General features: G+C 37.5%; 1 protein-coding gene across 10 annotated transcripts in view; it reads right to left on the bottom strand.

Annotated features, from left to right (window-relative positions):
* SORCS2 (sortilin related VPS10 domain containing receptor 2) overlaps positions 1-26,964 on the bottom strand; it is a 552,575-nt gene that overhangs the window by 46,582 nt on the left and 479,029 nt on the right. For all 10 annotated transcript variants that reach the window (XM_083834471.1, XM_083834474.1, XM_083834473.1 and 7 more), the window contains 3 exons: positions 22,522-22,598; positions 13,977-14,068; positions 12,816-12,923 (listed from right to left, as the gene is read on the bottom strand). In XM_083834471.1, coding sequence (XP_083690597.1) covers positions 12,816-12,923; positions 13,977-14,068; positions 22,522-22,598 — 277 coding nt within the window. The remainder of the gene's footprint in view (positions 1-12,815; positions 12,924-13,976; positions 14,069-22,521; positions 22,599-26,964) is intronic.

Here is a 26,964-nt window from a genome sequence, read left to right as displayed (position 1 = left end):
AAGAAAAAATATAGCTCCTGGACCAGAGATTTTTTTTCCCCCCAGCAAACTGTCCGGGAGTTTAAATGGAAATACACCACCTTTTCTAATTTGGAACCCAACATTTTTGTCTATTATCTCATTACATGAAACACCCTCTGATTTTGACCTGGATTTTTGACCTTTCTGATCAGGGATCAGAACTCAGGAATGCTGAATTCAGTTTCCAACTCTGTCACTAATTTCTTATGATGATGGTGCAACTTCTTCACTTTTTATTTCTTTTTCTTTTTAATTTCTACAGATTTCAGATGGCAATATTACTATTGTTCAAACTCACAGCAGTATCATGAAATTGCATTCCTTTCTAAGGAATAGACTGAATATACGCATTGTGCTGGAGAACTCTGACTCTCCTCTTCATTTCGGATAGTCCAATCTCAAACTAAAAACAGTCATAAACTTTAAATTTCTTTTTGAAAAAAAAAAAAAGTGGAAATCTCATAGCTTTAAAAACATGGCTTCACTGCCAAAGCAGCCAACATTTTCAAAGCCGGAATATTTATTTCCAAAACAAAATGGGCAAGTATGACATTCAGCAACAAATTAGAAAGGATAAAGACTCTATCTGGGCAAAAGTCAAATGTATTTGTGGTTTGTATTAGGCTTATGTGTCTTACTTGCCAAGGAATTTAAGGTTGATTCTGAAGCCAACAATTCCTGTGCAGCTCATGCTGCACAGAGTTCATATTCCAAACTTTAGTAGCATTCTCCAAAACTAATTCATTCCTTTTGTTTTGTCCTCTGTTTTGTCCAAATCCAGACAGAGCAGGAATGGTATAGTTTTGCTAAAAGCATTCTGCCGCTTACACGCATTTCTGTTGTCCTGAATACCAGGTTCAAAGTGGAACTAGGGTAGAGCAGAAGCGAGGAAATGGTGAATTCTTGGTAATAGAGGCAATATCTTTGCACCTAAGCCTCTTCCCTGGTAGATGGATATAGAGGTCTGAAGTCCACCAGAGAGGCTGAAAAAAAGTTGCAGAGACTAAAGATGTACAGTGATTTCTTCCTTTTTTTTCTGGTGTCTTTGCTTTTCGGACAAAGCGCAGAGATGTAGGTATAATTGATAGATTACTGCCCACACTGCCCATGGTTGAACAATCCATGCTCACAGGAAACTTCACCATCAGAAGTGTGCTTATTTAAACAGAAACATCGGCATTTAGTTCACATGTTTTACTCTTTTCATAGTAAGGTTCTGAAATTAAAGGACTTGCATCATCTACTCTATCTCCTTTTCTCCCTGTGGTTCAGAAGTAGAAACAACGCACAAAACCAAAAAAACTGTGGCTCAGTCCACTAATTGTATGTGAATATAGGTGTGTGGTCCCACTTCTCTAAGCAGGACAACTGTCCTGCATCGAGAGCTACAGGTTTGGTTCCTTTTTCTGGTTCAGCTGGATCCTAAGAGCTGCTGTCACCATATGCTCTTATTCACTTGTACTTACATATACAATAAAGTGACTGCTTAGGTGGTCTCATGCTTTTTCCACAATGCCTGCTTCAATATGACTGTCTTTGCTGACAGAAATTAAGTGTCTTTTGCATGCTAAATACCTGTTTTTTTTTTTTTTAATCTTTTTTTTTCCTCCACACAGGGTACTAAAGTAAGGCAGACTTTACCATGTTTTTCTGCAGCTACCTACCTTAGTGAATGCTTCTCCAGGCTCCAAAAAACTTTACAAAACAGCTACATTTCTTTTATTAACTTATTTATCAACAAATACATTCAAGTACAAGGATCCAATTCCTCTCAAAGCCTCATTCCTGACTCAAGGAAAGTATTTTCTACTGAAGAAAAAATTTTCTTCATTTGTGTTAGCTATCTCAGGTAGGTGAGTCAAGGGAGAAGGAAGGAGATGGCTGGTTGAATTCAAAGTAGAAGAGAATCAAAATTCTCCTGAAAGCATGAAACAAAATCTATGGACTATCAATAAGTATCTCTGAGACCTTACAGTGGATGAGGTTGATTCCAGATGACTATAAAATAGAGAATATTTCACCTATATATTTAAAACAAAAACACAGCTCCCCCCAAACTCCCCCAATAAACAAAAACAAAACAAAACAGAAATGATGTGAAAAAAACTAGAGCCCAGGGAGTTACAGAATTCATTTTGATACCCACAAAGATACCAAACAAATTATTAAGCTATCCACTTATAAGCACCTTGGAGATAATTAAAATGATAACAGCCACCATAGATTTGTCAAAAACAAATCATGTCAAACTAATGTAATTTCCTTCTTTTACAGGGTAACTGGCTTAGTAGATAAAGGAAAGTAGTAAACGTGGAATATTTTGACCTTTGTTAAAACAGTTACACAGTTCTAGGTGATATTGTCTGAACTTAAAAAAAAAAAAATCAGTGCAGATAAAATCATAATGAAGAATGGGATTGCATATCTAATTAGGAAAAAAGAAAAAACATTTTCAGAAAGTAGTTATTCAAAGAGGAAGACATTTTGAGATATGTATTACAAAGATATGATGGGACTACATTCAATATTTTCATTAGCACCTTCATGGTCAAAGAACAAACACGCAGAAACTTTTCTGTAGATAACACAGAAGGAAGGGAACAAATGGCAGTGCCAGATGGAAGGAATGGTCAGAAATCAGCATGATAAAATACTCCAAAACCAAGTGCAAAAAATACTCCTAGAAATAGAGAAATCAAAGATACAAAACTGACATGGAGAATAACTTTCAAAAAACAAAAGAAAGACTTGTGAATTATATCAAGAACACAATTTTGCTGCAAAAGAAGAAAAACTAATTCTAGGTTGTATTTAGAACCGGAAAATAGAAGACATGGAGGTAATTATTTTGATAAATTTGGCACTGATGAAGCCTGTGAAAGAACATGGTGTCTGATTTTGGATGTTATATGCGTACTTATACATCAACTAAAAATGGATTTGAAGAAGGGCAAAGATGACTCACAAGCTGCTTAGAAAACTTAAGCAATAAAGATATATGGAAAGAATTATTTTTTTCCTCTGGAAAAAAATGAAAAACAACAAAATGTCTTCAAAGAGTCTTTCTATAGGTTGAAGAGCTGTCTTCAAAGAGACCTGGAGGAGGGGCATAAAGGAGGAAGGGCATAAAGGAGGAAGAACAAGAATTAATAACTTAAAAGGTACAGCTACAGAATTATTCACAGGCTATTGAGGTTCTATTGTTTCTCATAGAAGTGAGATATTAGTGAAACATGGGGAATACAGATGACATTTGGAGATATTGCCCAGTCCAACATCTTATAATGAAAAAAAAAATTAAATTAAAAAATCATGGAAATTACTATAGAAATCATGAAAATTCCACAAGAACAATATAGATGCTATGTGCAATCTATATGTGTATATTGCTTCACTAAGCAAATCATAAGTCTCTCTTTTGCAGACTTTTATCAAAAGACAGAAATAACCTTTCTGCCTTGTAGCTCAGCCTCTTGTAGGAAAAACAAACAAACAAGCAAAAACCCCAAAACTTATTTCCATTATGTTTCTTCTGATTCTATACACCAAAAACCACGTTCTGACAGAGACAGTACCTGATTCAAACATTCTCTCAGTGAAGTAAAATTCCTGAGATACAAGGAAGTGTCTCATCATAACCGCAAACTCCATGAAAACTGCACGCATACAGCTTTGGAATTCCTGGGACACATTTCCAAAGGAATCCAGCAATTTGCACACACCCAGCTTTACAAACTGTTTGAAAACAAGGCCTCATGATTATTAATGCTGTTGCTGAGATAAAAATTGTTGCCTTATTGAGGACGGGGTTTTGCAGACATGTCACAAGAGTCCACTCAAATGTATTGCCAAATATCACTAGGATTAAAAAAAAAAAAAAAAGTGTCTTTCCAAAGTAAAAAAAAAAAAAAAAGAAAAGAAAAAAAAAACGGCATTTTTAAAGTAGGATTCAATGGATTAGAGAAAAACGTAAGCTACAATAAAGTGATACGTAACAGCAACCATAATCTAATGGCTCAGATGCAAAACATACATGTCCAATAAAATCATATGAATGGAAAAAACTCATACAGTGCAGCAAGGGTAACCAATGATTAAAAGACAAATATCAAGAAGATAATAATTCATAAGCTACTAAAACATTCTTCTTGAATAATTATATTTCATTAGAAAGCCATCAAATCAATTCTGCTTAAACTATGAAAGATGATGCTGTGATACGTAATTTTTGAAAGAAATTCCAATTACCTTAGAAATTCATTTCCGTTTTATTTGCAAGGATTTGGGATCCATAATTTTAACTTCAGTATTTCAGTTGCCATAACAACTTTTTACATTTGTTCCTGGTTCATTTATGAGCACATCATTTTTAAATTTGATTGCATCATTTGATAGCTAAGACAGTTTAATGCAGTTTTTAAGCTAACTCATTTAAACTATTTGCTGGAGGATTGCTTTATTTTTATTTTTCTTTCCTGTTCTTGATAAAGCTCATAATCAGGAAGAGCTAATTTAATAGAAATTATATGCAATGATAATCTCTTCCAGTAAATTCATATTTCTATTCAATAGAAAAGGGCATCTATTCAATTGATGTTCTTAGTTTACATGAACAGTAATAGCTGCATTGCCTGCTGTCTGTGTCATTAGAGAACCACCTGACTAAAGCTATGATGGTGCTGGTGCTGAAGTCTCCCAAAGACTTAGCAGGTAAACATTCAGCTTTCACGGCTTCATTCAGGAGAAATGAGCCAGATTTTCACACTACACTGTTCATCTCAAATATCACAGTAGCTCTTTATATTCGCCATGCTTGCCTTCCTCTTTTGTTTTTCTCCTGTGTTCTTCAAGATTTTGTTCATGGGTTTTCACAGCATCAAAACACATTCTTTGCCAGAGCAGATGGATTTTATCTATTGTGCCCCATATTGTAGATCTAATGCCATATAAATTAAGATATGCCTTGAGCAACTTCTTTCATACTACATTGGTTTATCTTTGTGCTGTTAGCCCTGTTCTAGTAGTCTGGACAAAGGAAATGGTTTTGAGCAGCCTGATGTCAGACAGACCCACCAAATACTTGCAGCAGTGTACCTGAACCTGCAACACTTTTGCTTTACCGCTGAATATCTGAGAACAATCAAAGATCTCTGAGTGGAGGAAGTAATCCTGCTGTACCTCAGCACCAAGGTCATGAAGACAGCAGATGTGGAATTTACTCAGATGTTTAACGTGGCAACTTAAATTGTCCAAGTTTTCCAGTTGTATAGAAGACTGGTGATGACAACTATGTGATGCATAACTACTTTTGTTTGAAATCAGATGCCTCTTTCATTCTAGACGCGCTCCTTTAATCTCCCAAGTGCTGCATTAGCTTTTGCACTCCTCCATACATCTTTGTCATCAAATGTGATGTTTGAAACAGTATGCTGCCAGGTAACAAAATTTGCCTGCACAGTCCCTGCTGACACACACTGCTACCTTCACATGCCATCTGGGAATGGAAGAGAACCTCTAGTTTTTTGGGAGATCCTTCAAATGTATAAAACTATCAACAGAATAAAAGCTAGGATTTGAATCAGGAGTGCCCATATCACCTATACGGAAGGTCATGTCAATAGCTCTAACTTGGATAACGCATCTTAAACCATTCTTCCAGGCAGCACCAAAGCAAAGATGTCAAAGCATTGGATGTGTAGGCAGGCACCTGAAACTCTTTTTGGATCTTAACCTCAAAATTGAACAGTGAGTGTGTGACCAAGCCGAGAAAGGAAATGAGACTTACAGAGCTGCTAGCTACCTATTTTAGTAACTCACAGTCTATCTCTTGGAAAGTATTTAAATGGAACTAGTCACAGAGCTATGCTAAAAAAGTGGTATTTAGATTTTGTTCCTGATGATAAGGCTTCCTTTCCAGTAGTAAATCATATTAGTAGGAACAACAGTTGTCAGAGAATTTACTGTACCGTTACAGTATTTTTCTAATTGTTACATCTCCTCGATTATTTTTATAACACAATTGAAATTTCAGATTGAATGCTTGATCTGCCTTATGGTTCAGTAGATATCAGAGGCCACTTACACTACCACAGCAACAACTTTCTCAGCTGTACTTTACACAAAAGCAATACTTTGGTAGAAGTTTCTTGTCAGTTTATGATGAGCTCAAAGAGCTGAGACTCCTTAGCTTCGTTTAGATCTTTACTACAGATTGTGACAACATAACTGAAACAACAAATGTTGCCAAACAAAGGTCACAATCATTTTGTTGTTGTTTTGCCTGTTGTAGTTTGTATTACTATAGTACCTTTGAATATAAAGCAAGACACATGGCCACCCCATGCCAGGATCTCTAAAGAAATGATCAAGTTGAGGGAGTAAAGTGATAAGGTTCTGGCACTGGGAGGATGCACTTTATCTCTAGTGTAACCACTGCCAATGCATAGTGCTCTTAACTCACGGAAGTGGTGACATTATTAATGAAAGATTTTCACAGGGATATGGGCTAGAAGAATGTGTTAGCCATGACTATGTATACAGTGCTATTTTTGAAAAGTGACAAATGAATTTTTATAGACAGTTTTAGACATTTTTTATAGACATATAGAATTTTTATAGACAGTATAGACAATTTTTATAGACTTCTAACAATTGTCTTCACTTCCTTTACACCATTGTAAAATCAACAAAAAATGTAGAATGGGATCATACTAGTAAAATGGATGAAAGTAATGTCACATTCAAACCGCAGTTTCAAACTGCAGTTCAAACTGCAGTTTGTTACGCATCAAGATCATAATTCAGCATATTTTTCTAATTGCCCCAAAAACCATAACAGAGGTCACATTATCAATGGCCTTCCTAAATTGCAACTACAAAAGTGATGAATGCTTCCATGTGCAAAAGTAGACACCTGCCTACATAAAACAACTGCATATAAACAGTGCTTGTGTACACAACATAGCATGTGCAAAAATGCTTACACACTTATGATTTAAGTGCTTTAAACTACAAACACATGCATATACTTAATGCACTAAAGAGAAGAGTTTTTCTTTTCTTCCTTTTTTTTTTTTTTTCCCCCCTGGTTTAGCTGCCAAAATGAAAAATGAGGGGAGGAAATAATTTAGATGAAATTGAACCAAAATATGTTTTTTCATGTTCCCTGCCCCCCCAAAATAATAATTGCCAATCATTCTTTTATGCCAGAACATCTTGGTTTCAGCTCTCTTGGGGAAAAAGAACGGAAATGAATGCGTAGGTTCTGAGAAGTGCAGGGGAGGAGCAGGATGAGCGCCTCTCCATTTTATCCAAAGGTTCAGTGGCTCCGTGATGTTTGTGAATTACCTCCAACATTTTTTTTCCATCTATTCAGTAAAACCCTGTCCAAGAACAATCTTTTAGCTTGTAACCCATTTGGAAAAAAAATGTAGATTTAATGCCTAGCCTGATGCCTTATGCAGAAGTAAATACAGGGTGGACTATAAAGAAAATAGATTAATTTAAGGAGAAACATATGGCATTATAAAAGATAGCTTTGCATCAATCAAATCTCTGGTGTCATCTTATATAAAGATCAAATCAATCTGTGTAATTTACTATATTTTATAATTAATTCTCTAGCTAATAAATTTTATTTTTTTTTCTACTCACATATTTAAAAATCAGAGCTCTTTTATTACAGATAGGAAATTCTTTATTCAGACTTCACCTGGCTGAGCCAGAGTAAATAGCTTATGGTCACCTAAATAGGAGGAGGTAACTCCTTCATTTTAAAAGCAAAACATAGCAAAATGAAGTTTAAGGCCCCACCTAAATTTAAGTAAAATGTTTGAATAATTTTATTGTTGGCCAAAGTTTCCAGTGTCTACCTCATTATCACCACTTGTAAGAATGAGAAACAACTGTCTCCCTGGAAGCAAAGTTAGAGCACCATAGATACAGTTGCTCATTTAATGATAGATTCCCAAAATGACACGAAGACTCCACCTGAATAAAAGAGTCCTGTGTTACCCTTTTTAGCTCCTTCTGTCCTTTAAAAAAGAACAAGGTGAAAAAAGATTGTTTCAGGACACTGATTCCTAGTCTTTCGGTTCCTCTTATTTAAACATATTTCCAGGTTTGCCCTCAAAGTGCACTAAATATGGACTGTAGTGAGCCAACAAAAGCACCATGTTCCATTGCTTCTGAATATTATATGCCAACTTTATGGAAAGGGGAATACAAACAAACAAACAAACAACAAACACTAACCTTTACACACTGGAGTTTGAGCAGATAGAGACAGAGGCAGTCCCATGGTCTTGGCTCCAAGACCACAGGTTGGCACTACAACACACTGACTTGCTCTGCTAACACCTGTGCCCACAGAGATAACAGAATTAGCTGAGATTTGCCACTAAACTATCATCCATAAATCTGAGTTAGCTAACTTCTAGATTAGATTGAAGTCGAAGGCACCGTTTTCTTGCTGGCTTTCTCTGTTTCCTCCTTCTATTGACATTGAGGCATGTATATTGTGCAGAGAGCAGAACAATCATTTCATAACTGAGCAACACTTATTCAAACCGCACTCAGACAAGAAATCAGATTGCTGCAAATAAAACCTAGAACTCACCTTAGGAAATCAGCTACTTTCTTACGAATTGAGGTTTTATCTACTATTTAGCCAGCTTTTTTAAGGGTTACAGTAAGAGGTTAATCTACACAAGATCTTAGGAAAAATATCCCTCAAAAAAAAAAAAAAAGAAAAAAGAAAAAGACACTTGTCCACAAGGAAGATTTTGGTTCTACCTGACACAAAGAAAAGAAGGTCTTTTATGTAACCTCTTACTAAAACATGCTATGGGCTGAAGTACCATGGTTATTGTGCTTACTAGATTTAAACTGCAGTCTCAATAACCTGGTTTGGTTAATGCTTCCAGAAGCTGAGCTGTGATTAAGAAATCATTTTAACAGATTTGAAACTTTCATTATATGAACTACTTCCTTTGAAGAGGAACAACAATATTTCAGGAACATACAATTCTTCCTTTTTCCACTACGTTGGGCCATTACTCAATCCAGTGTTGTGTTTTGTTTGTTTGTTTTTTCACAAATATAATATGTTGCAAATGATAAGATTGAGTTTCAGTAAATTTCGCTCTTAAAGAATTTTTTAAAAAAGTCTACTAGAACACGTACTATTTTGATGAATTTAACATATATCAAATTAGTTGAGAACATTTCTGAGCATACCTTACTTATTCATTTAACAGTAAATGATGGATTTGAGCTCTTCATTTAGAAAATGATTTTACACAGAATTATTTTCCTAAACTGTATGAATACTTTATTGCTCAAAACTCCTAAAACTCGTCACTAGGTCTATTGCAGAGCACAATGGAATAAAATATATTTTCCTTGGCATTTGACAGTACACGTTTTGAATACTGCAGGGGATGTGGGTGAATGATTTTGATTAATGTCAACTGGCAGATGACAATTCAGTTTTCTGAAAACTTTTGACAAGTCAACAACATTTGCTTTTTCTCTGTTTTGGAGAAAACACAAAACTTTCTGAAATGAAGACTTGAGGCAACCAGGTTCATATTCCCCTGTTGCTTCAGTAAAGCTTTCCAGACCACTTCATTTTGGATAAGTTAGGACAGAAGAGAATTCTAATGACCTGTCTTGAAGGGGACTTTCAATGTCCCAGTCACCATGCTGGAGAACAGGAACTCACGATGTTACTGGGTCCCTTAACGCTTTTCCCAGATAGTGTTGTTGTTTTTCAATTCAAATTAAAAATGTAGAATGAAATCCCTAACCTAATTTCAGTGGAACCAGGATTTGACCCTACAGTAACAGATGCTTTCCACATAAGTAAAATATTCTTTAACCCTTTTGTGAGTTTATTCTAGAGGTTTTAAATGCAAAAGTCTCTGTTCCACAATATTTCTGTACACTCTTTCAGTTGTTACCTTCCCATTTCAGAATTTTGTTCACTCCGCTAATCTATGCTGATTTTGACATTGCACTCTTTATTCAAAGCCCTTATTCAAACAAATTCCCCACCAAAGGGAGAAAATCACAGAATCACAGAATTGAAGGGGTTGGAAGGGACCTCAAAAGATCATCGGGTCCAACCCCCCTGCCAAAGCAGGTTCCATATAGCAGGCTGCCCAGGTAGGCATCCAGACGGGCCTTGAATATCTCCAGAGAAGGAGACTCCACAACCTCCCTGGGCAGCCTGTACCAGTGCTCCATCACCCTCACCGTGAAGAAGATCTTTCTCATGTTGGTGCGGAACTTCCTGCGCTCTATCTTGTGGCCATTACCCCTTGTCCTATCCCCACAAACCACTGAAAAGAGGTTGGCCAAATCCCTCTGTCTCCCACACCTCAGGTATTTATACACATTGATGAGATCCCCTAAAATAGGTGAGATCCTCTAAAAGGGTGGTAAGGCACTGGAACAGGTTTCCCAGAGAAGCTGTGGATGCCCCGTCCCTGGTGATGTTCAAGACCAGGTTGGATGGGGCTTTGGGCAACCTGGTCCAGTAAGAAGTGCCACTGCCCATGGCAGGGGGGCTGGAGTTAGATGATCTTTAAAATCCCTTCCGGTCCAAACCATTCCACAGTTCTATGATAAAATGAAAATCCTGTAAAAATAAAAACTGTCAGACTAGGTCCTTAGTAATGGATTTCAGGATTGTTCAGGGTGAAAGGCACTGTATGAATTTATTTCCATTATCACACATAAGTTCATCTTACCATGCTCTCTCCAGAAGTAAAAACACTTCTTATCTAAAAAAATGGAAAAAATGGAAGAGTTGATTTTTTTTTTCCCTCCTTCAGGCAGTATGTATCAGAGGATGGCATTTCTGAAGAGCAGCAAATTACTGTAGATAAAGTCATGCCCAGCAACTCAGACCAAGTATGAAGTTTTAGGAGGAAATGACCTAAGCCAGAAAGAACAATGAAAGGCCCTGATAGAAAGTCAGGCAGAACACCACCAGGCAGACTGTCGCCCTGAAGGTAAAACCCTACCAAAAGTGGCAAGACAAGGAAGCTGATATAACAGCAAAAGGGAAACACATACTGCAGGTTTATTCTTCACAGTATCTTTGGAGTCAGGTAGGAACACTGCAAGTGCTTTCAGTTCCCACCTATGATAGTAAGTGCCTGACATCCTCCATGTTCAGTAGAACCAGTTGCAAAGTAAGATCCTGCAAGACTGATGTTGAGATGATGGAGTCAGACTCTTGTTCAGTCCTTAGAAACATACAAACCATATCATGCTTATTTGTCAACCTGGTCTTGTATCAAATCAAGCTGCAGTTTGGTATATTTCAGATGAATGATTTCAAAAAAGGTGTTGTGTTTTTTTAACATGAGATCTTTGGCTATTCATCCAGATATTTAAATAAATTTTCACAAAATCACTGTTTTTAACAAAACAAAACACTACAACCACAAACAACACCACCAACAAAAAATAACAAACAGAGCATATAGTCATCACATTCTTTTCTATCTGCCAGTAAGTATAGTTTAGTATAAGCTTTTGATCCCTGAACTTCCAATGAAGGCAGTGGAAATCCTTCATTCAGAGTCATAAGTATCTCTGTGTAGAATATATTATACCATAAAAACCTATGCTTGAGAGAAGAGGAAGATGCTGGAATAATGCTGCTGTTCTCAGATCATACAAGTTAAAATGGAAGAGAAATGAATGGGATAGTGGAGAAAGAAAGAATGGACTACCAGTATGCCAAAGTCATCCCTGTGCACTACAACATTGTGAACATGGCACAATGCTTTTAAGTACGTTGGGAAGGATTTATTTATTTATTTATCTTTCTGCAGATCCTTTAAAAACTCCATGCTTGGCTGATTTTTTCTTTTTTTTTTTTTTTTTTTCCTTGGGGAAAAATGCTACTGGTGCACATTAAAGGCAGTTCTGCTTCTAATTCCTAGGAGAAAAAGTGTGTCATGAGCATGCTGAGCTCCAATATAAAGGGTTGCACAAGCTGTTCTAACTGATAAGAGCAGGCATATCATCTTGCACATCTCTGAGTGCAGGTATATATATTTTTTTCTTGAATTCCCCTTTACTACTGCAGTCAGCCTGTCCCTTTCTCTAATTGGCAGGTGTTTTTTACTCTCAGACACTTGTAAAAATTAGCATTTATCCTGAGACAGAACAAAACCTGCAGCTCAGATCCAGCTGTCCCGAGCTCTTTGGAAAAAAGACTGACAAATGTGGGCTTGAGTTGCAGAATTTGGTTATTTTAAACTCTATTTGCAGCATATGCCTCAGTCACTGCACAGAATTAAAGCATGTATTTGTTAGCATGGTGTTTGGTTGCATAAAGTAATGCAGTTACTAAGACAACAATATAGTTGTTTACACTGTGAAGACAATTTTCACAAGAAAGGATTGATATTTAACGCTTTTAAAGTCTGCCTAAGAATCTGTAGGAAACAGGAAAAATGCAAGCTATAGTTATTTTTACCTATATTTCTCAGATTTAGATCTGTAGTCCTACTATTCCACACCTGGTTGCAACTGTGTGAAATCTCACACAAACAGAACTCTTCATCTTTATAATCTGAAATATTGCACTCAGGTAACTTCAAAGACAAGCTGCATAGTGCTGCTATTTGGACATGATCACGCTAAGAGCCTGTTTAACTGCAGGAAGCAAAAGCCAGTGACTCAAGGACTATCTCAAACATCCACAATTTAAAAACTGCTCAAGTGCATATTAAGAGAGAGTCCTGAAAAAAGAGGTGAAAACAGAAACCTACGTCATGACCAGTGTCTCATCTCCAGGTTCACTTAGTAATCCGTCTACGAAGACTGAAGTGCTGGTAAAATTATGTGTACTCCAAGTCTGGCCTTCGTCTATGCTGAACCTGTAAAAAAGCAGAAATGGATTTCATTTACAAGTATTATATAAATCAGAATTCATACACTCAAAAAAAAAAAAAATCTCGTAACTACTAAAGCCCTGGATTTACAATCAGCAGAAGACAGTTTGCATGGGTAGTATATCTCATTAATGTGCCAGTGACTCACATTATTAGGAGGTATATAATAAATTTGTAACAACAGTGGAAATTCTAAGGCAAATAAAAAACAAGTTCTGCCAAACAAATAATCTTGCTGCTTTGTAGGTTCAAGAGTCAGTAATTTACACTCCATTCTTTCTAGTAGTCCCCAGGCTAGAGACCTGTTAAGCAGAGGTCAGGGAAACATAAGTAGGGAAAACAGCTCAGTTGCTAAAACACGTGGGAGGTGCAGTAACTGCAGGCACCATGATGATGGCCCCTCACAGCTATAACTATCCTTTTCATTTTTTTTTTTTAAAGGTGCTGAATAATCAGCAAAATGTATTTCAAATAGTCTCTGCACCCAGAGTTTATGACTCCAATTCTCTCGTCTTGTGTACTTTTCTTCCAGGTCTTTGGATTCTAGGTTAATGATGACTTTCACTCCAGCAAACCAAGTGTACAGCCATGATCATATTAGTGTAGGGATTATCACTGAAAAACGAGCTTTATTACAGTATGAAAGCACTATTCTGACTGGATACCTAAGCCACATATGCACAATAGGTGCAAAAAAGTAGCAGACAATAATCATGTTGAACATGGTTGTACTTTAGAGTTCCAGGCTGTATTAATCATTCTTGTACTTCAGAGTTCCAGGCTAGCTTTTTAAGCAAACCAAAAAGATCTACACTGATGCAAGAAAATCTTGTTATAATTAATGCATTACGTCATGGTACCAACAGCACCATAAAGTAATCTTTAAGAAAACATCCACCTGAATTCTGTCAACTTAATTAATGTCAAATTGACTCCACTTGCATTTCATACATGATTACATTGAAATGTTCATCTTAAACTCTGAGCTTTGTCTGAGGCACTGAATACACAGTAACTCTACTCTGATTGTAGGATTACTTGAGGATTTTCAGTGGGATGGAGGTGTCTTTGATAGCCACGATAACTCCGCCATGGTCCAGGTATAAGATGTGATGCTCTTCTTCAAAGACCTACAAGTCAGATAGAAAAAAGGCCAACTAAGCAAACGCACAAAACAGCAGAAATAAAATGTATGAGCAAACCAGGGTTAAAAGACTTATATAATGTCCACACTTCAAATTGAGAAGGACATAAAAGTCAGTTTAACTCATACTTCCCCAGCTGTAACAGAAAAGAAAGTTAAGCAGGTGAATCAGAAAACGTTCAGGTTCAAATCACAGTCAGATTAAACTGTCGAAAGTGATTTTATCCCAAGCTTATATTTCTCGCAGTGTGCATTCTGCATTCCTTCCTATTATATATCACCAAGTGACCTATCACCTCACTTCAGTATTTGCCATATTCTGTGTATCTTGTAAAATGACATGCTTTGTAATCTAATTCTAAGAAAAATATGAAAATTATTGCTGTCTGTGACTTTCTTGCATGTTCTTCAGGCTCCATAGAACTTGAAATAATGGGTGCTTGCATGTTTTCTGCATTTCCAGTGTCAATGATTTATTTAAATTCAAACTTTGTGTGATCTCACATGGAGGCTGCTCTAAGTTCTGAACCAAAATATATGCAATATTGATGTAATGGTATTCAAAATCTCCTAAATTCTATTCATTCATTTTCTAGAGGCCATTAACAGTACTAAAATAAATGAATAGGTAAATATCCTCCCTTTTCCACATCTGACATCAGTTTTAAGATATGGTTTACTTGTGTTATTAGTCTATGAAAGTTCATTTAACATAAGAGCAGGTAATAACATGCGAGTTACTACACATGCATAGCAGTTAATAGATGAACATACAACCTCCTACACACTTTGACAAACAATGGTGAAAAACATAAAGGTTAGCTCTACTTTATCTTGTGAATAAGAAAATACAGAGAACACTAAATGCTTCTTTTTTTTTTTTGGACAGTACTGAATGCTGTATTTAGAGAGTTTATCAGCAAGACTGAAATAACGGGGGAGTGGGGGGAGTCTTTATCTTACAATGCATTCACAATTACTTCAAAAATAGCAAGCATTTAATCTGGGTTCAGAATTCAGTCTTCCTCTCCTCTAGTAAGAGCATATTTTATGGGAATCCTAGGTCTTCAAGTGTCTGATCAGCTTTTCAGTATTGCCAATTTACTGGCAAAATCCTAATATGAAGCATTTACAGTCCTGTCTACTTGTTCCACACAGCTGCATATTTCAGAAGAGAATACAGTAAAAGGCAGACATTAATTTTAGATGCAGTTCAAAAGGATGAGATCAGTTGGACTCAGATAAGCAAGCAGAGTTTTGATCCTCCTCTAAACTTTGTTTGAACACCTGCTTAAATCAAAATGAAATAGCAATACCAGAACATCAAGTCTCCAAAAGCTTCACCTTCATACTGAAGATAATGGAAGCTGGTATCTGCACGACTTCATCCAAATCAGGTTTTCCCAGTTTGCAATTCCTAGAGCACCATTTCAGTATGTCAGCTTTACCCTACTTCCACGTAAACTATGGCACACTACAAGGCACAGCGGACTCATTACAGGCATAATAATACCATGTTTATACCATGCTCTTCTTGCACACATTTCAAACATTTTATAAAGAAAATGTATAAATTCTTTCATCTTCAGCAAATCAAAGTGTATTAATAAATTCATGCTTGTGGAGATCAGTACAGAAGTAAATATTTATCTCTACTTTTTAAAACAAGACCTAAAACCAAAACCAAGACAAACAGTTTGCAAAGATGTTGTGGTTTAACCCAGCAGGCAGCTGAGCACCAGGCAGCTCATGCTCCTTCCAAACCCCAGTAGAATTGGGGATAGAATCAGCAAAAAAGGTAAAAACTCATAGGTTGAGATAAAGACAGTTTAATAGGAAAGAAAAGAAAGGGAAAATAATAAATAATAATAATAAGAAGAAAAGAAAATACAAAGAAAGTGATACACAATGCAATTGTTCATCACCTGCTGACTGATGCCCAGCCCGTCCCTTAGCAGTGGCCCCCCATTTTTTTTTTTTCCTGTTTGTTTGTTTAGCATGATGCCATATGGTCTGGAACATCCCTTTGGTCAGCCTGGGACAGTTGTCCTGGTTCTGTCTCCTCCCAGCTCCTTGTGCACCCCCAGCCTCCTTGCTGGCAGGACAGCATAAACTGAAACATCTTTGAGATAGTGTAAGTACTGCTCAGCAACAACTAAAACACAACTGTGTTATCAGCATTATTCCCATCCTAAATCCAAAACACAGCACAATACCAGCTAGGAAGAAAATTAACTCTATACCAGCCAAAACCAGGACAAAAGGGTTTATGCAAAGATGGTCCTGGTATCAGAGCTGAAGTCAAAATCCAGGAATAAGTGATATGCATATTCACAGTCAGCCATGGATTCTGTCCTATGCCTCTCCACTAACTGAAGTCAGGTAATATATGTATTATGACCCTTACAAGTAGCCAGCCACTACAGAACTTGATTATTATAATCTATTTCTACATCTTTCCTTCTCTGATTTTTTGAGAACTTTATGTCATAAAGTCAATGTCTTTTATCTCCCTCTGCTCTCTCTGTTTGTTCCTGTGTCTACTGTAACAACTTCAGCAGCTATTTCAGGCCAGGTTATCAACTGGGAGAAATTAAGAGATCTCCATGAAATAAATGAAACACGTTTAAATGATCCAAGAAAAAATTATTTCACACAATTTTACTCTGAGATGTCTAAGTTTCAAAGGTAATCCAAAACACCTGAAGTCATTTTCATCTCATTTTTAAGATGTCTGCAGGAAAAACAAACAAACAAAAAACACAAACACCTAATCTTGCTTAAACAAATACATTCCAAATTACTTTGATACAAAAAGATTATGAAGCAGTGGACTGGAGATCGGGATATAGATTCAGTTCCTAGACACACAATAGACTTTCTTTGTCACCTTAGTAGGTTAATAGAGCATTTTGTGGTTCCACTAGATACTTCCGCAGCAGATCCACCATGAAAGTTTTTTTGTTCTTGTCTTTTATTTAAGCCATTTCTTTATAGAATCATAGAATGGCTCAGGTTGGAAGGGACCTTAAAGATCACCTAGTTCCAACCCCCTGCCATGGGCAGGGATGCCACCCACTAGATCAGGCTGCCCAGGGCCTCATCCAACCTGGCCTTGAACCTCCAGGGATGGGGCATCCACAGCTTCTCCGGGCAACCTGTTCCAGTGCCTCACCACCCTCTGAGTGAAGAATTTCCTCCTAACCTCAAATCTAAATCTCCCCTCTTTTAGTTTAAAACCATTCCCCCTGTCCTCTCATTGTCTGCCCAAGGAAAAAGTTGTTCTTTTTTTTTTTTTTTTAAGCCCCCTTTAAGTACTGAAAAGCTGCAATAAGGTCCCCCCAGAGCCTTCTCTTTTCCAGGCTGAATACACCCAGCTCTCTCAGCCTTTCATCACAGGAGAGGTGCTCCAGCACTCTGATCATCTTTGTGGCCCTCTGGACCCACTCTAACAGCCCCACATCCTTCTTGTGCTGGGGGCCCCAGACCTGGCTTCATCACTCCAGGTGGGGCCTCACAAGGGCAGAGCAGATGGGCACAATCCCCTCCCTCCCCTGTGGGCCACCCCTCTGTTGATGCAGCCCAGGACGCAGTTGGCCTTCTGGGCTGCAAGCACGCACTGCTAGCTCATGTCAAGCTTTTCAACCACCAGAACCCCCAAGTCCTTCTCTGCAGGGCTGTTCCCAAAGAGTTCCACCCATTCTGTACTCATGTCTGGGATTGCCTCAACCCAGGTGCAGGACCTTGCACTTAGACTTGTCGAACCTCATTAGGTTCCATATGGGCTCACTTTTCAATTTCTTCCGAAAGCCACTCTTACTCTGCCCTATTTCAAACAAAACGTTGTTAACACATGCAGTTGAAATAGCAGTGGCAGCCATAATGTCAACAGAAATTTTCTTTAAAAAAATAAATAAAACGTACTCATATTATACATAAGGTCATTCTTAACATTTAGCAGAGCATCATAAAATCTCATAAATCAGGACTGAAAAAATAGGTCCCATAGGGAAAAACAATGTTTAAAACCTGTATGTTCTGAAAATGTGTTCAAAGATGGTCCATTTCTCCCAGGATGCAAGATTTATTTATCTATCTCACTCACTATCATTAACACATTTTACGATATTGTTTTGCTGGTATAATAGACAGAGAAATCTTCCAAATAGACATATCTATCCCATGAGTTCACCTTAGGCTACATCTTCATGGTTCACTTAAGATGATCTAAGCCCACATAGTTCATAATGTCAAGGTTGGGGTTCCCTCTTCTCGCATACAATCCAGATCACTGCCACTGCATGGACATTTAAGCTACTTGTCAATCAGCTCCTAAACCTCTGCTGTTTACAGTGCCATGTTGTACAGTACACCATCACAAATTTCATTTTGCTATAAAATGTTATACAGTAAAGCAATAGCGTTTTCAACACAAAAGTGTTTTCAAAAGATGTTAATAAACAACTCAGGCATCATGCAACAGAAAGGCAGAACAATTGGAACCAACCCAAGTTGTATCGTTGCTAATGAGAATTTTTTTCTTTTTTTTTTTTTTCTGTTTATAAAAAATATTTACTTAATTTTACAATTTTACAAAACTCTTGTTTTGTAGTGGGTTTACGTGGCAAGGTTTTGGTAGCAGGGGGCCATAGAGGTGGCTTCTGTGAGAAGGATCTAGAAGCTGCCCCATGTTTGGTAAGGGCCCCACTGCTGACCAGATCTGAGCCAATAAGCGATGTTGTTTTGTACCTCTGAGAGCATATTTAAGACAGGGAAAAAAAACGCTGCGCCACACAGCAGCTGGGAGAGTGAGAGGAGTGAGGAACAGCCTTGCAGGCGCCAAGGTCAGTGAAGAAGGAGGGGGAGAGGTGCTCCAGGCGCCGGAGCAGAAGTCCCCTGCGGCCTGTGGTGAGGACCATGGTGAAGCAGGCAGACCCCCTGCAGCCCATGGAGTACCACGGTGGAGCAGGGTTCCACGCTGCAGCTCGTGGAGGAGACCACGGTGGAGCAGGTGGACCTGCACCGACGGAGACTGCGGCCTGTGGAAGACCCCTGCTGGAGCAGATTCCGGGCCAGACCTGTAGCCTGTGGAGAGGAGACCACGCAGCAGCAGGTGACCTGGCAGGAGCTGCTGCCCGTGGGGGATCCAGGTTGGAGCAGTTCGCTCCTGAGGGATGGACCCCGTGGTACGGACCCACATCTGGAGCAGTTCTTGAAGAGCTGCTGCCTGTGGGCAGCCCACGCCGGATCAGTTCAGCAAGGACTGCATCCCGTGGGAGGGACCCCACAGCACAAGGGACAAGAGTGACCGAGAAGGAGCGGCGGCGAAGAAGCGCTATAGACTGACCATAACCCCCATTCCTTCATTCCCTTGCGCAGCTCAGGGGGAGGAGGTGGAAGAGGGTGGATGGGGGGGAAGGTGTTTTTGGTTTCTTTGCTTTGTTTCTCATTTCTCTACCTTGTTACTAATAGGCAATAAATCTTACTATCTCCCTATGCTGAATCTGTTTTGCCATTCACGGTAATTACTGTGCAATCTCCTCATCCTTATCTCAAACCTTGAGCCCTTTTCATCGTATTTACTCCCTGTTCCTCTTTCAGGAGGGGGAGTGAGAGAGCGGTTGTGGTGGAGCTCGGCTGCCCACCCGAGTAAAACCACCACAGGGTATTTTTATTTCTGCCTATCAACGCTAGCTATACATCCTGCCATGAACGGGACTCATAGTAAGTCTTCCTGAATTCTCATGTAATATTACCATACACAAGCTATGGAAATACAGGTTGAGTTGAAATCATTCCAAGTGTATAAAATCAGTTAAGAAATTGAAGAAAAATGATGAATAGATGTTCTTTAACCTAGGGATGCACTACAAATTCAGTAACTCAGGGACTGGTCCCTGTTACAAATCACAAACTGAATCTGAGTCAACAATATGATGCTAGTGCAAAAAAGAGAGATTTTCTGAAATAAGGTGACAGAAATGCTAAGACAGCAAGGGCAAGCATTTAATTCTGTTTAGTAATGATAAAATTTGTAATTTTGCATCCGGTTTTACCATGCTTCAGGGAGAGCCGTCGTATTAGATAGTCCAGATGATGAGCAACAAAGGGGAAAAGCAGTTTAGAAACTAGATCCATTAGGAAAATTGGTGGATTTGAGAGGGCTTTTCTTCCAGAGGGGAGAGGAAAAAACAAACAAACAAACAAAAAAAACCAACCATCAACAACCTATGCTATGGGTAGACATAATTGCCTTTCAAAATCTGAAAGGTTATTTAAAGCTGACAGGAAACCACTGCTCTCCAAAGACAGGAATAAATCAGCTTACCTTGCATAATTTATGAAACTGCAAGAACAACCACAAAAAACAAGGATATGCAAAGCAGCACAAAAAGCAGCTTATGCTAAATATTCAGAAAAATCTATGAAGAACAGTGAAACAGCACATAGGTAGACTACAGAATCTTCTACAGTGAAGGTTTAACAAATAGATCTGGCAAATCTCTGTTAAAGATGTTCCTGGTACGTTTGATGTTGCTTCAGAGCAGGTGGTAGGATTACACAATCTTTGACCTTCCTCCCTGTCCTATATTCCTATAAGTCTCAGTGCCAATATTGCTATGACTTCAGGAAAGCTTTTATTTAATTCCTTGAACTGCCTTTTCTCCTAGGTTCTTTATATTTACTTTTCTATGTTGCTCTTTCACTCTACACAAACACATATAGCTTTTCTTCTAGTAGAGTTTGCAGACAGCTCTGCAATGTCATGTGTGGAGCGTGAAAAAGGTGCTGGGCACTCACCAACCACAGCCGCAAGGTTTCTAAGCCAGTGACTTAAAACCTCCTTCGGAATTGTAACAATACATGAGCTTTGCTCTCCTTTTGCCAGCACAGGAGACCTGTAATTTACTCTCTAAATAATTCCCATATCATTTCACTTGAATCTAAATTTTTATTTTGATCACAAATATTGAGTAAGCTCTTTCAAAGGTTTCATAGCAGCTTTAATTAAAATCAAGCAAGCAATGGTGTTTTTCATTTTGACTGTCATAATGAGGATCAGTTTGTTGCTGGTTTTACAGCTTGATCAGTTATCTTAAGGTCAAGCTCCATCACAGATCATTTGCCTGAGTGCCTCACAAATAAAAGCAGCAAAAATACAAATTTGATCATTTTTTCTCTTTCTGTCTTGTTTTTCACCCCATCAAGACTACAGAACTCTGGAAAATGGTGATGGTAAAATATTAGAGAGACCTCTGTTAAGTATTAGATAACATAGTACAGGCTGTAAATCCTGGAAGGCTTTTGCATTTAACCACCTCTTTATCATCTGCTAGAATACAAGAAAGATTTTGGCATGAACTCTCATCTTTTAAAACTCGAAGGACATTATCACGACAAAAATAATATATTTCTTTTAAAAAGCCCTTCTGTGGAGTATTAATGGCACCCTGCAACAGCAATATAAGAAAATGTCTGTATTTTGCTCTTTTTATCTCAACAACACTAGTGAGAGCATTTTCACACTTACTTGTACTTAGATTATAACACGACTGAATTTTAATTCAGCTGAACACTAAAACACCACTTTAACAGAAATCAAATGACTTTTTGATGCACACTTCGGAGCTTTGAGGGCTTTTTTTCCTTCTTTTTCTGAATATACATCAGAAGTAGTTTAGAGAACTTGATCATGCCTTATGATCATTACTGTTGTTGATATTTACACTCAAAAAGAAAATATCCCAATGATTAATCATTGCTGAGACAGAGCAATTTAAGATAAAATGAATAACAAAGGTACAATGCTTAAATCAACGCTAAGCACTGGAAGCATAAGACATCCAAAAATCAAATGCCATTTCAACTACTACAAGACTGTGTTGTTTGTTGTTTGTTTTTTTTTAATACTTTAATGATTGTAGTCCTATAACTGATTAAATCATACTAAAAGACATTAAAAGGTTTATTGTTCTTTTCAATCTCTTTTTGCTTTTTCATTTTCAGTGGAGAACAAAGTTTAAGCTTAAATACCATTTTTTAACTGTGAAGTAGAATTTTTCCCTTTCTACCTAAACCACGTCTTTCAGCTTGGAATATTTGTACTGCAAGATTTAGCCAAGTCAACTTCATCATTAGCATAGGAAGATTACTGAAACTATTAAAAAACCTAAATGGACTGCACGTTTCTTATGCAATATATTTGCAAGCTCTGTAAAGAGACCAAAATATTTGTTTCAGCAGAACCTGACAGCCTAACCAATTTGAGTCTTTGTAAATCACCTCCTTAATCTCTCAGTTTCCAAGTGAAAGGGGAATAATAATAGCCACCTACCCCAAAAGAGTGGGTGTATGAAAATAAGTTAATCATTATAAAATACATCATATTGGTTAAATTAAAAATATTTCCAGTTGCCTTTGACTATTTCTGTTTCCTACCTGACGCCACGTGTTCCCACAGTCAGATGTGATGTACATTTCTTCTTTATACTCAACCAGCTGTGACCCCAGGTTACCTGTCACAAAAGAGAAGGAAACAAGGGTGCCACCCAGTTAGCAAGAGAGATTGGATCCCATTCTGACACTAGTCAGAGTAAGAATTAAACTTAGATGATTGCTAGAGCCTCTTAAAAACATATGCGCACCTTTTTAACTTTTTTTTTTTTAACAGTGCTAGATGTCTATAGGTGGGACCAATGAAGTTTAACTGTACTAAAATACAGGCCAAAATAACATTTTAGTTTTGTTCTTGCATGCTTAAAAAATTGGTAAAAGAACACGTATTTAAGATGCAAGTATGAAATGCACATCAACTCAGAAGCCATACCTTAATCACATTATGTAAAATTATTCATACTGAATTGTTAAAATAAAAAATGTTTTCTGCAAGACTTTATGGAATGGTAGAAAAAAATCAGAATCAGGATAAGTATGTAACACTGAAAAGAGGGGGGTTGGGATCTGAAAGGCTCTCTAAATGCAAGTCTCAAGCAGAATTACTTAATTTACCTAATTATTCACCAGGAAGCTATGGAATATTTTTAAAAATAGCACTGAAGAGCAGCAGCTAGCAAACAAAAGTCTTAAAATGAGCTTGTGAAACAAGATCTTAGAAGATGCAATCCCAAATAGCAAGATCTCCATCTTTTAACATTTTTTGTTTCAAACGGCAAACTACTGAATCACCAGACAGTTGTAGTGCATGCTATTCCTTCTAAATGATGTCCTTCAGGGGATTTTGACTTAAATATATGGTTTGCGTTCTTTTGCAGTAAAAAGAAAGGCAAAAGTTATCAGATTCTCTTAAGCAGAAGAGATGAGGAAGCAAAACACTTGAGATTAGATTAGCAGTATGAAATTTCATTTGTGTTACATAAATAGCTGTTTTTACCACCAAAACAGATCTGTCTTGACAGAGTGTAGTCATTAGTGCTGAAAGGTTCCAGAGAGGAATGACTCTGCTTACTGCTCAAAATACACACTCTATTTAGACCATCAAGACTGCATGTGTTTCATTACTTAAAAGTTTAACTACATTATTTAACCATGCATACAGCCTAGATAAGATTATGCTACTTTTTAAGTAGGATCAGCGAATTTATAGGAGGTTGTTCATTTCCTTCAACTGCATCAACTGTTTCAGAAGATCCTTCTTGCTTTTTCCTCTTCCCAACTAACTCCATGCCCTCAATTTATTGAGTGGTTCAGCACAGATTTAGTTGGTTGTGTCAATTTGAAAATAAAACCCTGTTCCTGTAAGCCATTAGGAGATTTGATAAGGTCGGTATAGTATGAATGAAGGTGATGGGGACTGAATACTCATCTAAGAGCCAGGCTTGTATGGATGAAGCGTATATATATATATATAATGAATATATATATATTGCAGCTTTTCAGTACTTAATGGGGGCATATAAAAAAGAAGGAGCTCAATCAGATAATGCTCAATCAGATAATGACAGGATAAGGGGGAATGGTTTTAAACTAAAAGAGGGGAGACTTAGATTAGAGATTAAGAAGAAATTCTTCACTCAGAGGGTGGTGAGGAACTGGAACAGAAGCTGTGGTTACCCCATCCCTGGAGGCGTTGAAGGCTGGGTTAGATGAGGCCCTTAGCAACCTGATCTAGTGGGTGGTATTCCTGCCTATGGCAGGGGGTTGGAACTAGATGATCTTTAAGGTCCCTTCCAACTTTAGCCCTTCTACAATTCTATGATAAGACCAGTAAGATTAAAAATGTGCCAAAACCAACTTAGACTCAAAGTGCAGAGATGACCCTCATGGCTGCTACTGGATGTGACAGCAGTTGTACCAAGCCAGAAGGAAAAAGAAAACGAAGCAGGTAATTGTGGAGTATACAGCCCCTATTCCTTCCCTGAAAAAATCACTGTCTTCAAAAATGGCCTAGCACCACATCAGCAACGAGGCCATAGGGCCTCACCAGGAGATCTCACCTTCCCACAGCTGTCTCTACCAACGTGGTCCATGTAGTTGGGCTAGTAAGAGCAATCAGTTGGCTTCACAACAAAGTTATTGCTTTCACATAAGGCTGTCTAGATTTAAGAAAGGCCCCATGATACCAGCATTCAAAATGAAACCCCAGTGATGGAAATGACAGTAAGTTGCAAACACATTTCATGCAGGCAGAACTTCCAGTATAAGAAAAAAACAAAACAAAACAAACAAAAAAAAACAATTAAACATTGTTAAGTCCTGAATATTATCAAATGATACAGATGCAAAATGAAAGCTTCACCTTTGAGTTCAGTTATATTTCCTCCCAAATTTTAAGTTTATTTAAAACTATTTGGTTTATAGCCATTTTCACTTTATCATTACTTTGAACCTTAAAAACCCATGTCAGCAAAGATCAGGAGGGTTGATCTGATTTTCCTGAGCCTTGAAGCTCTCATAGGGAAGTAGGACCAGATTCCATCAGTTTTGTGTAGCAAAGATCAGTCTGGCCACTAGAAGGAGGTGTGAATGAGAAAACATCTTCTCAGGATTTGTAGGAAGGGAAGAGAGATTTGATCTGCTGTTTAAACAAAATATATATTTCTTTACTCTTTTGATATTCTCATTTTCATTGCTATTCTTACTTTCCTTATACAGTTTTCACTGGCATATGTTCCTGTAAATGCTTGTGATTCTGCAATTACAGAATTTTTTCTTCGGGATAGCTGGGGATCAAAATATTTATTTTCTTGCTAGGTTGCAAAGTATTTCTTTCAGTCTACACCTTTCTTTGCAGAGATACCTTTTAATGATTGCATTGTTAGTTTTGCTCTTGGATAAATGCCAATTATTCTGTCTTACCTTTTACTGAACTCTACTTACATGAGTCGATCTTTATTTTGAGAAGTGATATGGAGATGCACCTTAAAAAGTGCAGTGGTAAATTGCCTTAGCTAATGGAGAATTAGTCTGTAAACTAAACATCATCAACTTCTGCTTCATTAGAAAGCCTTTTACATCCAGCTGATATGCTAATGACAAAGATATTAGCAAAAGCTTTGTAATTGCAGCTCTGTAACAAGACAGATCTGACTTCTCCTAGCTTTGTTTTTACCTGTATTGTCTTTTCTTGGTAAACGAATAAAAGACGTTGGACTCAGTTGTACTTACAGAGAAATGCCATTCTGTCAAAAAACACAACTGATGACAAACTTGGCATGGAGGCTGGTGTACTGCTTTGGGAAAAGGCACTGCTCTTTGACCTTTGAAAGTAGTCCATCCCCAGTTCAAGGGTTAAAAAAAACAAAACAAAAAAACAAACAAACAAAAAAACGGAGGTGATGCCTGCAAGGACTTCTGATTGCTGATGTAATAATGCTCTGTGCATTAATTAAGGCTGTAATTTCTACTACCTCCAGATTTTTTTTAGAAGTGATTCCATTAATTTTGCAAACTTTATAAAGTCAAGTCTGCAAGCATATAAGAAAACTCTTTTCAATTTATTTGCAGTTTGCTATTTGGTAACCATATATGGGTACTTGTTGAAAAACAGTCTCTGTGGACTGGGAAGGAAAAAACAGGAGAAACAGCAAGCAGGAAACCTGCATCACAAATGGAGACAAGTCCTTCAAAAAAAAAAAAAAAGTGGACTCACCACAGTTTTGTTTTCAAATCTTTCTATTTAATCTATGTCACGAAAGAGCTAAGAGTTCTGTATTTAAATAGTTACATTGGTTTAACTTTTTTTTCTATATTCTACTCTATTTTCTATTCTATTTTTCTATATTCTAGTAAAATGTAACTTCAAAGATACAGCAGATTGTTATTTTTGAGTGCACATTTTAACTTCAAGGCTCTAGCTACCTCACAGAGTGTCACATTACTGAATTAAACCTGCTAACTAGACAAAGCATACATAATAACACCCCATAAACTCCTCTGCAACAGCTCCAATTCACTTCAAACAAAAAAAAAAATCCTGACATTAACAACATTGCAAACAAATGACTGCAAAGTCATACAAGCACTCAGAAAACACAGCTGAAACATCCTAAAAGTTTCCGTGCTGTATCTGAGTGGAATTATGAACTATAAGTGTGGCAGCCAGTAACACATGTGCACAACTGACATCACAATCAAGCGATGCAGAAAGTGAGAAATGGCCAAATTATACTCAGCCCTAAGACTAAAAGCCAACAGTTCAAAGACTTTAAATGTCTTACCCCAAAAAGAGCAGTTCATAAGTACCACTCTGCTACCCGCCACACACTGATGTGTTCTGACAGTAACGCAATCCACAAATATCAGTGAATCATTCCAAAATCTTTCCTATAGCTGTAAAAGTCCAAAGTAACTCTTCAGATGTGCCACTACAATATGGAAACCTTTTATCATTTTATTGGGTCTGTGTTAGATCTCAAAATCCAT

This window comes from Anser anser, assembly GCF_964211835.1.
Source record: "Anser anser genome assembly, chromosome: 4".
NCBI lineage: Eukaryota > Metazoa > Chordata > Aves > Anseriformes > Anatidae > Anser > Anser anser.
The sequence above is the reverse complement of the archived record's forward strand: the minus strand, read 5'-3'. Positions and strand labels throughout refer to the sequence as shown.